We start from the raw sequence: 14,355 nt of genomic DNA, 5'->3' as shown, positions 1-14,355 counted from the left end.
GGAGGGGAAACACTGTGCCGAGAGGCAAAATGGTGAGGTACAAAGTCAGAAGGAATTCATAGCCAGCTAGGGGAAAAGAAAATAATAATCCGAAGCACGCTGCTGAATATCCATTAATACATGGAAGCAGGTCCTGTGTTGGCTCAGGAAGAAGTTCAGGGGAAGTTCAGCCGGGGAGCCGGTGGCATCCCCCAGCCGGGCACGGAGCTGCGTCCTGCAGAAGGCTGGGGATTGGCGCAGGGGGCACCCAAAACTGGGAGATGGGGCTGGAGGGTGGCAGGAGATGCTGGGGGGCAAGGGTGGTGGGGCCCTCCTGGGAGCCCTGGGGAAGGGCCTGTGCTGCCAGAGGCCTAGCTGCGGTGGCTGCCTGGGGGAAGGCAGCCGCTCTGCACGCGTTTCTCCAGGCATCCGGAGAGCTTTGGTTCAGTCCCATACATGTGGGCACCCCTGGGGGCTGCTTCGTGGCCGTGCAGCCTGGGACAGTGCAGCTCCAAGCATCCTTTATGCTGTCCCCCCCCTCCATAAATCCTGGGGAGTCCCCTGGGTGAGCCAGACGCAGCGGGTGCCCCCACATCCCTGCGTTTCGGCGCTGCTCGTGTTGCCCTTGGGCTTCTCCCCGTGCTCCAGACAAAGGCTCTGGGCTCCTCCAGCGAGCGGGGCTCCGGCTGCGCTCCCCCAGCGTGGCTAAACGGGAGGCGACCCCACAGGCAGCGGGGTGTGCGTGTAAAGGCATCGTTCTGCGAGGCTCAGCGGCACCCGTGCCCGGCACCCAATTTCTGGCAGCATCCGAGGCTGCCTCAGTGCCCCAAAGTGCCCCGGCCGTCCTCGTTAGTCTCGGGGATTTTCGGTATCCGACGCCGTGTCGCAGCGGCTGCCCAGTGCTTCGTGTGCCGTGGTGGCCCTTAAAATTGTCGCCGATGGAAATAACGGGTCCGTTTTCTTTCCCCCTGCTAATGAGAGACAATTGGACAATTTATGTCACGAAGCGAGGGCTGCAGCATTTAAAAGAAAAAATAAGAGAGAGAGGGAAAAAAAAAAAAAAAAAAAAAAAAACGGGAAAAAGGAAAAAAAAAAATCCGCCTCTGAAGCAGGAATTAAATCCAAATTTTACAGGAATTTTACAGACTCCCGTATTTTTAATGTTTTGTCCGTCTCCGTTTTGGGAGACGCTGGGTTTTGTTGAATTAATAAGATAAACGTTGAAAGCATATTATAGGCAGCCTTTAATCCTAATGCAAGGAAAATCGTAATTATGTCGAGGATAAGTGAATTTGAAAGCCAAACATCAGCCCACTCTCTGATTGCAAGCAGCGCTCCGTTCGCCGCTGGGAACGGCTTTGTGCCTTCTTTTGTTCAGCCCGGGCTTTTTATTTTCTATTTTAATTTGGGGGCGTTTGGGGTTTTGTTTCGTCCGCTCGCGGTCGCTGGGTGGTTTCTGAAGCCCGAAACGCCAGGCGGGGAGGGGGGGAAGCGGCCGAGGCTCCCCGAGCCCCCCGGCTGGGCGGAGAGGGGGTACCGGGGGGCCGGGGGAGGGCCGGGGGCTGCCGGGGACCCCCGGGGCCGCCCCGTCGGGGGGCGCTGCCCCTATGGGACCGCGGCTCCGGGGGGCAGAGCCGTCGGGGGGGGGGAGGAGAGCCGTCGGGGAAGGAGCCCCCAGCCCCGATCCGCTGGGAAAAGGATGCGGGGGGGTCTCCCTATCGCCCCCCCTTTTCCTCCGCTCGGCGGGGCCAGGTGAGGGCCGGGCGGGCCGGCAGCGAGCGGGCGGCCCCCGAAGGGGTTAAAGGGAGGGGACGTGGGCTGTCACGCGTCATTGGGCAGCTTATGTGCGGCAAACAAAAAGTGTGGGGCTGCCCGCCGCTCGCTCACTGCACCGGGGCCGGTTGCTCGGCTCGCCACCCGGCTCCAGCCCTGCCTCCAACCCTTCCCTCCCCTTCCCCGGGCCATGGAGCGGCGCTGAGGCCGCCGGCAGCGGAGGCAGAGGAGGCCGGAGGCAGCGGAGGCCTTTGTGCCGCTCGCTGGGGCGAGGAGGGTCCCCCCCGCTCCCTGGTGAGTACCCCCCGGCCGGGGGGAGCGATGCCGGGGGGGGGCACGGACGGCCCTGCCCGCACCCCCAGACCCTGCGGGAGCGGCCCCGGCCCGGACAAAGGCAGCGGCCGGGGGGGGTCGGGAGGGGGCCGGGGGGAAGCAGCCGGGGGGTGGCCGGGGGGGGCTGCAGGAAAGTTTGGCGGGGGTCGCTGCCCGCCGCTCGTTTCGTTGCGGGGAATAACGCCCCCACCTTCCCCGGGCTGCGCCGCAACGGGGAGGCGGCGAGAAGGGCCCCCCCCCGGCCCCCTTTCCCGGCTGGGGGCTGGCAACCGGAGGGGCGAAAAGGTCGGGGGGTGCCGGGGCTGGACCCCGAAAACCGGAGGGGGAAGGCGGCGGAGAGGAGCGGGCGGTGGGGAAGAGCGGGCAGCTTGCTCCCGAGCAGCCTCGAAAGGACCAAATTGGATGGCAGATGGGGCGGGGGGAAGGCGGCATGAAAACTAATCGGGTTGCGAAGGGAAAGGGCACCCGCAGCCCTGCGGGGAGCGCCGGTGCTCGGTGCCCGGTTCCCATTTGCCGGTGCCCGGCTCCTTCCCCCGGCTCCTCCGCCCGGCTCCGTCCCCTCGCATCTCGGGAGCTGGGGCTCCCCCTCCTCCATAAATAACCGCGGCGAGGTAAAAATAATTACCTCTGCTTGCTGCTTTTAATTAAAGTCTCGGAGGGAAAGTGCCGGATTATGGTAATGAGCAGCCACGCGTCCCCCTCGCAGAGCGGCCCGGGAGGGCAGCGGGTATGCCAGCGCCGGCAATGACGACCCCCGAAACCCCCTTGCCCCGCTCCGTGCCGGGGCTGGGGTCCGCGGGAGGATTTCTCAGGGTTTTCTCGGGGTTTTCTCTCCCCCGGTTCCCCCCGGAACCATAAATCACGGCGCAGCCTCCCCTGAGCTCCGTTATTTTCTCCTTTTCCAGCGCTGCTGCTTTTCCTATCGAAACCCCGAAAGGCAAACACAACTACCTCCTTTTTGTCCTTTTGTTGTTGTGCTGGTGGTGTTTTGTGTTTTGTGGTTTTTTTTTGGGGGGGGGTCGGTTTGGTTTTGTTTTCCCCCCACCCTTTTGTTTTTATCCCCCCGGCGCCGCCGCTAACGCGCCCGCCTCGCCCCTCTCTCCGCCCGCAGGGATGGAGGACGCCGGCGTGCAGAGGGGGCTGTGGGACGGGGACGCCAAGACGGTGCAGCAGTGCTTGACTGACATTTTCACCAGCGTTTACACCACCTGCGACATCCCGGAAAATGCCATTTTCGGCCCCTGCGTCCTGAGCCACACGTCGCTCTACGACAGCATCGCCTTCATCGCCCTCAAATCCACCGACAAGCGCACCGTGCCCTACATCTTTCGGGTAAGCTCCGCTCCCGGCTCGGGGGCGGCCCCCAGCCCGCTCCCCCCGGGGGCTCCGGTGCCCGGCGGGGGCTGGCCCGGCCCGGCCCGGCCCGGTGCGCGCCGTCGAGGCGGGCTGGCTCCCTACGGCGGCGCCTTGCAGGTGGACACGTCGGCGGCCAACGGCTCGGCCGAGGGGCTGATGTGGCTGCGGCTGGTGCAGTCGGCCCGGGAGCGGGAGGAGCAGAACCTGGAGGCCTACATCAAGAGCGGGCAGCTCTTCTACCGCTCCCTGCGCCGCATCGCCAAGGACGAGGAGCTGCTGGTGTGGTACGGCAAGGAGCTCACCGAGCTGCTGCTGCTCGGCCCCGCCCGGGCCCCCGCCCGCGCCAACGGTGGGTGTCCCCCCCCGAAACCCTCCAGTTTCCCCTCTCTGCCCCTTTTCCCGACGGCGGGAGGCGAGGGGACAGCGGGGCCGGGAGGAGAGGCTCCCCTCCTCGTCCCCCGCGGCCCCAAAGGGGCGGCCGCGCTGACAGTCCCCCGTGTCCCTTCCCCATCCCCCCGTGTCCCCGCTCAGGCTCGCCGCCCTACGCGTGCCCCGAGTGCAGCCAGCGCTTCCAGTTCGAGCTGCCCTTCGCCGCCCACCTGCGGTTCCGCTGCCCCAAGAGGCTGCACGGCGCCGGCACCGGCCCCGCCGAGCCCCACGGAGGCAAAGAGGCCGCGGGCAAGGAGCCGGAGGCCGCCAAGTTCTGCAAGCCGGCCGGGCCGCTCCACCACCCCTTCCCCGACGGCACCGCCGCCACCAAGCCCTCCACGGACTTCCACAACCTGGCGAGGGAGCTGGAAAACTCCCGCGGCGCCCCCGGCTCCGGAGGCTCCCCGGGGAGGCCGGCGCCCCCCGACGGCGCCCCCGAGGCGGCCGGGGGCAAGGCGAAGCGGCGCTACCCCGAGGAAGAGGAGCGGGGCCGCTTCCCCACGGAGCGGCCGGGGCTGCCGTCGGCGCCCAAGGAGGAGCTGGTGTGCACCCCGCAGCAGCAGCAGCAGTACCGGGCGGCCGGCTCCTACTGCGGCCTGGAGGAGGGGGGCCGCCTCTTCGCGCCCCCCAGCCCCGAGACGGGCGAGGCCAAGCGCAGCGCCTTCGTCGAGGTGAAGAAGGCGGCCCGCGGCCCCGAGCCCGACGGCGCGGCCGAGGAGGGCCAGGAGCGCGCTTCTCCCCCGGGGACGGGCACGGGGGGACCCGGGCCCGGCGGGGGGGAGCCGGGGCTGTGCCCCCGCGGCTCCGGGGGCCCCCTGGGCGCCCGGCTGGAGGGGGGCAGCCCGGCGCGGGGCAGCGCCTTCAGCACCGTGCCGCAGCTCGGCGGCGGCCCCGGCGGCGGCCCCGGCGGGGCGGAGGAGCGCAAGAGCGCCTTCTCGCAGCCCGCCCGCTCCTTCCCTCACGGGCCGCCGCTGGTGCTGGGCCAGAAGCTGGGCGGCCTGGGCGAGCCGTGCCCCGACGGCTCCTCCGCCGCCCCCGGCCGCCTGTACGCCGCCGAGGCGCTGGCCGTCAAGCTGCCCGGCGGCGGCGGCGAGGGGGCGGCGGGCGGCGGCGGCGGCCCCGGGGGAGGCCCGGGGGGCGGCCCGGGGGGCGGCGGGGGGCTGCCCAAGCAGAGCCCCTTCCTCTACGCCACCGCCTTCTGGCCCAAGAGCTCGGCGGCGGCGGCGGTGGCGGCGGCGGCGGCGGGGCCCCTGCAGCTGCAGCTGCCGTCGGCGCTGACGCTGCTGCCGCCGTCGTTCACGTCGCTGTGCCTGCCGGCACAGAACTGGTGCGCCAAGTGCAACGCCTCCTTCCGCATGACCTCGGACCTGGTGTACCACATGCGCTCCCACCACAAGAAGGAGTACGCGCTGGAGCCCCTGGTCAAGCGGCGCCGCGAGGAGAAGCTCAAGTGCCCGATCTGCAACGAGTCCTTCCGAGAGCGGCACCACCTCTCCCGCCACATGACCTCGCACAACTAGCCGGGGGGCACGGCGGGGGGCACGGCGGGGGGCGGCGGAGGCGGCGGCTTACGAGTACATTGTTTAAAATGTCATATATTGCAACATATTGATGCATTTGTCATACGTTTCTACTTAAATTATTGAGCACTTATGGTTTAGGTGTAAGAATAATTCTATGTCAGGGTAAATTTTTATTTTAGATATGAAGCTACGGGGGGCGGCGGGGCGGGCGCCGTCTGCGCCGGGCTCCGCTTGCACCGGGCTCCGTTTGCACCGAGTCCTCTTGCACCGGACCCCGCTTGCACCGGGTCCGTTCACACCGGGCTCCGCTTGCACCGGGCTCCGCCGCCCACCCGCCGCCCCCTTCGCCCCCGCCGCCCGCCCCCGCGTGTAACTTCGTGCCCGTGAAATGGAGTCTCAATAGTTCCGTGTTTCTTTTCATCCCCTCTTCCCCCGCCACACGCACCCCTGGAAAAGATTTATTAAACTTTATAGTTTATCTGGGTATGTTGGATGCTTTGACAATAAATGACTTTATTTTCTTCAACGCGGCTGCACGTTACTCGGCGCCGGGGTGGTGGTGATGGTGGTGATGGTGGTGGGGGAATGGTGCTGGGGTCGTGGTGCTGGGGTCGTGGTCCCCGTCCCGGTCCAGGTCCTTGCCCCCCGCAGCCCCGCGGCTGCCCCGCACCGCCCCGCGCTCGCCGCTCACTGCTTCCCCTCTCGGTCCTGCCGTGCCTGCCCGCTCCTTCGTTTCGGTCTGAACCGCATTCTTCCTTTCCTCCTCTCTTTATTTCTTTAATTTTCTTTATTTCTTTCTTTTTTCTTTCTTTCTTTCATTTTTTCTTTCATTAAAAAAAAAAATCATTCTATTTTTCCATTTTTTATTTCTCTTTATTTCCTCTCTCTTTCCTTTTTTCCATCCATTTTCTCTGTTTTCCTTTTCTTCTCTCTCTTCCACCGCTCCCGTTTTCCTCTTTTCTCTCTCTACTGTCTTTATATTCTTCTTTATATATAGAAAGAATATTCTATCACTTCCTTCCGTTACGTATTTTTATTTTTCCTTCCATTTTCCTTTCTCCGTTTTCTTTTAAATTTTCCTTTCTTCTTTTCCTGTCTCCCTTTTCCTTTCATTTGCCTTTCCCCTTTCCTTTCTCCTTTTCCTTTCCTCCTTTTCCTTTCTCCTTTTCCTTTTTCTTTTCTCCTTTTCATTTCTCCTTTTCCTTTTCCCCTTATTCTTTTAATTTCTATTTTCTCCTTTCTCTCTTTTCCCTTTTCGCTTTCTCTTCTCCTTTATTTTTTCTTTTGATTTCTCCTTTCTACTTTTTCCTTTCTACGTTTTTTTCATATTTTTAATTTTATTTAATTTCTTCTTTCTCCCTTTTCCTTTCCTCTTTTCCTTTCCTCTTTTCCTTTTCCTTTTCCTTTTCCTTTTCCTTTTCCTTTTCCTTTTCCTTTTCCTTTTCCTTTTCCTTTTCCTTTTCCTTTTTCTTTTTCTTTTTCTTTTTCTTTTTCTTTTTCTATTCCGTTTTTACTTTCCCCTTTCCCCGCTGTGCTTTTCGCTTTTTCGTTTTCCTGTGTCTTCTCTCCCTTTTCCTTTCTCCGTTCTTTCGGCTTTTCCCTTTCCCCTTTCTCCTTCCCTTTTCCTTCCCAGCCCTTCCCACACCGCCAGCCCCCATAGCTCCGTCCCACCCCGCACCTCGCCCCACCGGGACCCTTCTCCCCCCGGCGGTGCCCAGACCCCGGGTACGCAGGTGTGGGAGCTGGGGGGTCGCCCTGGGGGCTCGGCTGGGGTGTGTGGGGCTCTGGGGGGCTGGGAGACTCCCTCCAGGGCGAGAGGGACTTTTTTGTCCCATGAAGTGTATTTTGATTGCTTTTTTTTGCTTTTTCCTCCTTTTTTCCCAAACCTCCGGCCCCGCCGGACGCGTCCATCCCGGGAGCGCGCCCAGCCCCACCTCCCCGCGCTTAATTGCGCTTTAATTACCGCGGCTCCTCAGCACTCCCTAATGAGCGCCAAGCCGCTCAGGGGGGCTTTCCCGTTGCTGGAGGTGCTGGGGGGGGATTTGGGATGTCCGGATGCTCCCGGGGCCGCTCACGGGCGGGCACTGCCACCTAGCGGGGCTCCAGCCTCTCCTCCAGCCCCGGGCAGCCCCGAGGATGAGGAGGGGCCTTCTTCAGCCTCTCTCCTCTGGCCTCCCTCCTCTGGCCTTCCCAGGAGCGGGATAAGCGCCCACTTTCTGCCCGTTGAGGCTCTCCCCTGCCCTCTCCGGGCTCCGGCTGGTAGAAGAACCACGCGTGGCTGCCAGTCTGGCGCTGGGCACGCCAGTGGTGGTGGAAAATCGGGTACGGAGCCCCCCTCGTAGCAGCCAGCTCCCCAAATGCAAGCCCTGTAGCTCTGAGTACATAAGAAGGGGCGAGCCGTGCGGTTCGCTGGATGCTCGGCGTGCTCCTGCTTTGGCAGGGAAATTGCAAACGTCTCGCTCGGGGAGGGGGAAATATTCCTGAGGTACCGGCAGCGGGCGTACAATAAGCGTGCACCAAGCACCAGGCCAACGGGGAAAGCTGCTGTCGAGCTCAGCGCTGCTCTGACAACTGCTGTAGTGCACCTGTCTGTTTTCCAGCAGAGGCTCCTGCTCATTTCTAAAGACTTTTGCCTTACTTTTAACCAAGAGCCCTCCTCTCCAGGCACCGCAGCTTGCACCAGCACCCTGTTATCCCCTCCGTTTGCCTCCAGTTTGCTCTGTAACCGAGCCTTGAATAATTTAGGTAGCATCGCGTCAGCTTTCAGAGGCTGCTGGTGTGTGTGTGTGTGGAAGGGCTGCAACTGCCAAAGGCAATTAAATTGGATTATTCCAGGAAGTGAGCTATTAGGGTTATTTATTTATTTAGATTCAAGCCTTCATTTTTTTTTTTTTTTCCCTTTTTTTTTTTTTTTTTTTTCTCTCCACTGCATGGGCACCGCTCGGCCTCATGGAAATGCTCGCAAGGGTAAATCTCCATCCGACAGCTCCCTGTGGGGTCCGTGTACCCCCTGGACCCCAAAAGGATGCTCACAGCCCCCATGGGCCCACGGTGGGTCAGTGAGTGCAGGCCGTGTGCTTTCTGGGGCCGACTGCTGCAGCTGGAAGGAGTAAATGAGCTTTTGACCTTCCTTCAGGTATGTGCATCTATATTTAGGGGCATCTATATTTATCCACATGTGTATATATATAAACACGCGTATCCGTACGGGCATATAAATATATTATATCCTGAGCTGCCGTGCGTGGCTGCAGGATCACCCCGCCCACACCAGCCCGTGCCGTGTGCGACCTTCAGCTTCCTCGCGAGGCATGCCGGAGGCTCAGCCTCCTTCCTGACGAACCCAAACCCCGCTGATGGCTCCAGGCAGGATTTGGGGGGTATTTGGTTGGAAAAATGCTGATTTATGTGAGTGATGAGGCAGGGAAGGTATGGAGGTGTTGGCTTGTGTGGAGGCAAGATTTTCCTGATAGCTTTTTGGGGATGAAAGAAAGATTTTTGGGGAATCTGGAGAGGGAGAAAGGGGGATGTTGGCACCAGCGATGGATGCCTTTCTGCTGGGAAGAAATCTGGCTGGTGGGGCACGGGGTCAGTCTTGGGTTTGGGGCATGTCTTGAGGTCACAGCACTGTCAGTGGGAGGCCATGTGGATGCTGTTCCCAAATTCTGGGAATTGGGAAGGGAGGGCTGCTGGGTGCTGACACGGGCAGTGCCAACGAGGATGCTCTTGGGGGCGAGGGGCTCTCTGCGAGCCCCCCGGGGATGCTGCCCAGCGCCGGGCTCAGCCTCAGGGCCTGGTGTGGGATGAGACAGGAGGGAGGGGAAGGGAGGCGAAGGGAGGGGAGGGGGCTTCTCTGGCAGCCCCCAGCCCTGGCGGAGGCGCAGCTGCCGGCTGTCATCTCCCGGCGGGGCTGCAACCCAACGCCGCCGTGCCCCGGAGGAGCCCCGGGGCTCGCAGCCGCTCCCCCCCCGTAACCCGAGGCGCAGCCCCGGCTGGGGGGGGTGGGGTGGGTTGGGGTGGTCCACGGAGGAGGGCGTGGGTCTATGGGGGGCGGCCCCGCACCCCTCGAGCCCGGGCTGGGGGCTCGGGGCTCCGCACAGGTGCGGTGCCCCCCCGGGCGCACACAGCGGGCGGGAGGGGCGGCCCCCTGCCGCCGGTGCTGGGCGGCGGAGCGGGGATGCGGCGCCCTCCTCCCGCCCTTCCTCCTCCTCCTCCTCCTCCTCCACCTCCCTCCCGCCGGCAGCATGAGCCCGGCCTTCCTCCTCCTCCTCCTCCTCCTCCTCCTCCTGCCTGCCCGAGCCCGGCGGGAGCGGCTGCCCGGCGGGGCGCAGGCGGGACGCAGCGCCCCCGCTCCTTCTTCTTCCTCCTCCTCCACCTCCTCCTCTTCCTCCTCTTCCTCCTGGGCCGCGGGGCCGAGCCGCTTCCCTCGGAGCCGCCCGGGGCGGCGGCGGGGCCGGCTGTACTGCCGGGTGGGCATCGGCTTCCACCTGCAGCTGCACCCCGACGGCCGGGTGGACGGCGCCCACGACGCCAGCCCGCTCAGTGAGTGCAGGGGACGGGGGGGTGCCGTGCCGCGCTCGCCCCCCAAGCCCCCTTTTTCCACCTGACCACTCTCCCACCCTTGCCCCGTAGCTGGCGGAGCCGTGGGAGCCAGCCACTTGTGGCCTTCGGGCCCGCGCCGTGGGATGTGGGTCGCAGGCATGTGCCACTGATGGCACTTCGTGGCATCGAGGTGCAGCCCCATGGGCATGGGGACAACGCTACCGACCCCCCAGCAGGTGCCCCGTGGTGTGTGGGGCCTGTGGGAGCCTCACTTCCTCCTTAAAATAAACATGGGAAGTGGCGGAGATCCGATACCGCGGGGCCGGGGGCTTAAGTGTGGCGTCGTGTTTTCTCTCGGCATGTTAATCCCTGCACTCCTTCCTCCGGGGCCACTTTGTCCCAGGGGGAAAACAGAGCCCTGGGAGCAGCCGCTGTGTGCCCCGAGGAGCTGTGGTGTCGGTAAGAGGACAGGAGGGGACATCGGGTGGTGGGGACATGCTGGGACACCTGTGCCAAGGGGACAATGACACTGTGCAGGGGTGCGAAACGTGGCAGTGGCGGTGAGGAGCGATGCTTGGCCCTGCTGTGGGATGAGCTATGGGTCCCACGTGCACTCCTAGGGTGGGGAGCTTCAGGAAAAAACTGGTGTTGGTGGTAGCTTCAGCCCCAAATCTGGCATGCACTTCTACATCCAGGTTTGTGAGGAGTTGGGGTGAGGTGGGTGGCAGCAGGCTGGCTGCAGAAATGCAGGGCTCCATGCTCCTGTGGCTTCCTTTCTCGCCCTTGCCCACTGCCCAGATTTTGGAGATCTGAGCTGTGGCAGTCAAGCCTTGGTGGCCAGCACCCAAAAGGAGGGATTTCCCCAGGTGGGAGCTTGTTCTGTCACAGCTGAGGCCGAAATCACCCCTTAAACCACAGCTCCTTGCAAACCCCCCAGCACCAGCGCAGGCAAGACCAAATTGTGTGGCTGTACTTGGCTCTGAAACAAGTGAGAAATCTGAGAGGGAAAAAGAGTTTTTCCTGGTGCTGTGGATCCCGTGAGGGCCCAGCAGCACTGGCACAACTTGTGAAGCCATGGGGCTGGCTGGGAAACAAGGCACCCCTGGTTATTTGCAAAAAAGCATCCTCAGCCTGAAAGCCCTTTGCTTTGTTCATCACGGGCTTGTAGCTTAGGACACAGCTCCCGCCAGCTAAAAATAATAATAATAGGACAAAACCGATAGCAGTACTGGAGTAAATGCAGGTTTTTATGAGTGAACAAGCAGCTGTGTTGCACAGAGGCAGGTTACTGAGGAGCAGGGTCTTTTGGAGGTGAAATGCAAACGTGAGCTTTTTATTTTTTATTTTTACTTTTAATTTTGTCACGCTGATGTGGAGAGAACTGTGATTTATTTTGGGATTTCTGTCATCCTAGGTATTTTGGAAATATTTGCTGTGTCTCAGGGGATTGTAGGAATACGAGGAGTTTTCAGCAACAAATTTTTAGCGATGTCAAAAAAAGGAAAACTCCATGCAAGTGTAAGTAAACCCCCGATTATCAGTACATACTGCGTATTGACGGCGTTGCGACAGCTGCACACACACGTGTGTGCAGCAGCGTTGCTCCGGGGCACCTGCGGCTGCCGGGAGGGCTCTGCAGGGCCGAGGGCAATGGCTTGCGGGAAGTGTGGCTGCCTGCCCTGGGGGGGTGAGCCCAGCCTCACGGCCGAGATGTGGGTGTTAGCGATGTGCTCGGGCTGCACAAGCCCACAAGTTGACATAAAGCGGTATTTATGTGCTTGCAAAACTCCCTCGGGTTTTGTTGGAGCATTGCTCCTGGAACCTAATGATACAGAAATGGTGAGCGCGTCGCTGCTGATTTCTGCGAACTGGACGGAGAGGCTGGGGAAAGTGGGAATGTCTGGGTGAAGGTAAAACAGGGAAAAATGAGCACAGCAGGAGCAGTGTAGGTAGAGAGGAGCAGGCAAAACACACAGTGAAAACATGAGATGAGACCAAAGCAAACATGAAATGAGATGGAAGCATCGCTGAGTATGGTCCCCAACCCTCCCCTGCAGTTCATAATGGCCCCATTGTTCCCCTCGACGTCTTGAGGCGTGCCATGGTGCAGGCAGAAATTAAATCAAACCCCATCCATGCATGGTTAATCGCTGCTGTAGACAGGGCAGCGTGGAAGCGACCTTGGTGAGGGCAACGAGCAGCGGGACGAGGGCACACGATGCTCTACTCTGATGAAAGCTGTCAATTTGTAGAAACTTGACCCAAACGCCTGAAGATGGCTGGGCTGAATAACACCGATAATGCAAAGCCTGCATCTGTTGTTCCTCCCTGCCTCGGCGGGATAAAGTTATTTCATGGCCTAATGAGTGCGCAGCAGCACAAAGCGCGCCCTGCGCCCGTCACTCACGGCTGCGCTTTGATGCAGGAGCCGCTCCGGTGCCGTTGTGCTGTGCTGCGGATCACACCATGCCTGCGGGCCTCTGGGCTGCTCTGAAAATTGCTCTCTGGGTTCGCAGCTTCCCAGGAGAAGTGCCTGGGTCAGACCTAAAACCTCCCTGTGGTGTGGGCAATGCAGTTATCTCGCCTGAGCATCGCTGTGGCTGTCAGGGCATCACAGAGCAGCTGGTGTGAGCAAAGCTGTGTCCAGAAGGGGGATGGTTGTACATGAGCGGTGCAGCACCATGGGTTATAAAAAGAAGGGAAAGCAACCAAAAGTTGCCAGGATCACATTTCTTCGATGCAAAGAGTCTTAATTCAAGGTGTTACGAGGGGAAAAATGTACTGCATGCTAGGGATTCTGTGCCTTGCATTGTAAGGTTCAACTTTTCTGGTTCAATTAGGAGTTGAAAATCCGTCCCAGCCCCATGGTGGTTGTAGGTGATGGATAGCTGGCGTTACATGCTCTCATTGGGGTCAGGACCTGCTTGATGTGCCTTGCATTTTCTTCTGGAGATGTGGCTGCAGTCAAACACCTTACCCCTGTGCCTGCTCACCTGGCAGCCCCTAAACCTGCTGCTTTGCCAACTTGCATGAGAAATGCTTCATTTTGTTGGGATGGCAGGGAGTAGAGCTGATGGTTCATGGCGGTGGGCTGCCTTATTCCCAAAACCCCAGCGCTGGGGGACTGTGCAGCCCCATTTACAGGGGGCGATGCTGTGATTGTTTTACAGATAGCAGGGGGCAGAATGACCCTAGTTGATTTCAGAAGAAAATGGAGGTTATAAATAACTCCAATGCAATTACAACCTGCATGCCAGCTGCCCATGTAGGCTATCAGACACAGGTTTGGTGCCAGAGTGATGTGTGCAAGGAGATGGAGTGGGCTTTGGGGTCCTCGGGCCAGAGGCCAAAATTGCGGGGTGTCCACTGTACTTGGAGCGGTTTGGGAGAGCAACGGCAGTGCTAACCCATCTTTGTGTCCCCCCCCTTGCTTTCCACAGGCGCATTTCACATCCGAGTGCCAGTTCCGGGAGCGCTTCCAGGAGAACAGCTACAACACCTACGCCTCGGCCGTGCACCGCGGCCGCCGCTCGGGTCGCGAGTGGTACGTGGCCCTCAACAAGCGGGGCAAAGCCAAGCGGGGCTGCAGCCCCCGCGCCCGCCCCCAGCACGTCTCCACGCACTTCTTGCCCCGTTTCCGACAGCCCCCCCCGCCGCAGCTGGCCTTCACTGTCACCCGGCCCGAGAAGAAGCCACCACCACCTCCTCCACCACCACCACCAAAGAAAACAGCAGCGGCCACCCTGCCGCGGCACAGCCATGGCCCTGTCAAGTACCGCCTCAAGTTTCGCTTCGGGTAGCCGTGCCAAGAGGAGGCTGCAGGGGATTTTTGGGGAGGAGCAGAGCCTGGTACCCCTCCCCATTCCCAGATGGGATGGATGTGGGGGCACTGGCGGAGCGGAGCGGGAGCTGCTGCTGTGGATGGGGAGTGAGGCGCAGGCGTTGCTCTGCTGCTGCTGAGGGAAGCCATGAGGGGCCTCCGCCTCGGACGTGTTTTCTTGCACCGTTTTCGCTGGTGATGCTGTCGACAATCATTTTCGTACAAGAGTTACGTCCAGTAACTCTCAAGTGCCAGAGGGTTTTGGAACTGTGTTGGCAATAATATATCTCTTTGTAAAGGCTGTTAGGGGGAGGACGGCCATTTGCAGATGTGCAGCCCCGTGGATACACTGATCAGAGTTGGTCTGCACACACCTGGAAAACATTTATGCTGAACCTGTGGGGAACCATAAAACCTCTGCTCTCCTACCAGGGCCTCACCCTGCACTTCATTCATTAATTTAAATGTGGTGGTGGTATTGTAAGGAAGAGCGTGGTGTGGCAGCACTGGCAGCGAAGCTGTTGCAGGTTAATGTGAGCAGGATGGGCCGAAAACCCCTCCTGGTCCCAAACGGGTTTGCTGGTCAGAAGGAGGCTGACA

General features: G+C 60.8%; 2 protein-coding genes across 2 annotated transcripts; both read left to right on the top strand.

The window, feature by feature from the left end:
- Positions 1–1,920: 1,920 nt before the first annotated feature.
- PRDM8 (PR/SET domain 8) lies at positions 1,921–5,504 on the top strand. The gene is made up of 4 exons (XM_082759549.1): positions 1,921–2,046; positions 3,197–3,417; positions 3,559–3,790; positions 3,973–5,504. Exons 2-4 carry the CDS (start codon positions 3,199–3,201, stop codon positions 5,388–5,390), a joined length of 1,869 nt encoding a protein of 622 aa, XP_082615675.1. The 5' UTR covers positions 1,921–2,046; positions 3,197–3,198; the 3' UTR covers positions 5,391–5,504.
- Positions 5,505–9,637: 4,133 nt separating this feature from the next.
- On the top strand, positions 9,638–13,735 carry FGF5 (fibroblast growth factor 5; the record flags this gene model as incomplete). Its single annotated transcript, XM_082759571.1, has 3 exons — positions 9,638–9,935; positions 11,350–11,453; positions 13,376–13,735. The coding sequence occupies 3 exons, from the start codon at positions 9,638–9,640 to the stop codon at positions 13,733–13,735; spliced, it is 762 nt and encodes a 253-aa protein (XP_082615697.1).
- Positions 13,736–14,355: the final 620 nt, after the last annotated feature.

This window comes from Aythya marila (genome assembly GCF_965140915.1).
Source record: "Aythya marila genome assembly, chromosome: 4".
Classification (NCBI taxonomy): Eukaryota; Metazoa; Chordata; class Aves; order Anseriformes; family Anatidae; genus Aythya; species Aythya marila.
Note: the sequence above shows the minus strand (reverse complement) of the source record. Positions and strands in the feature narration are given on the sequence as shown.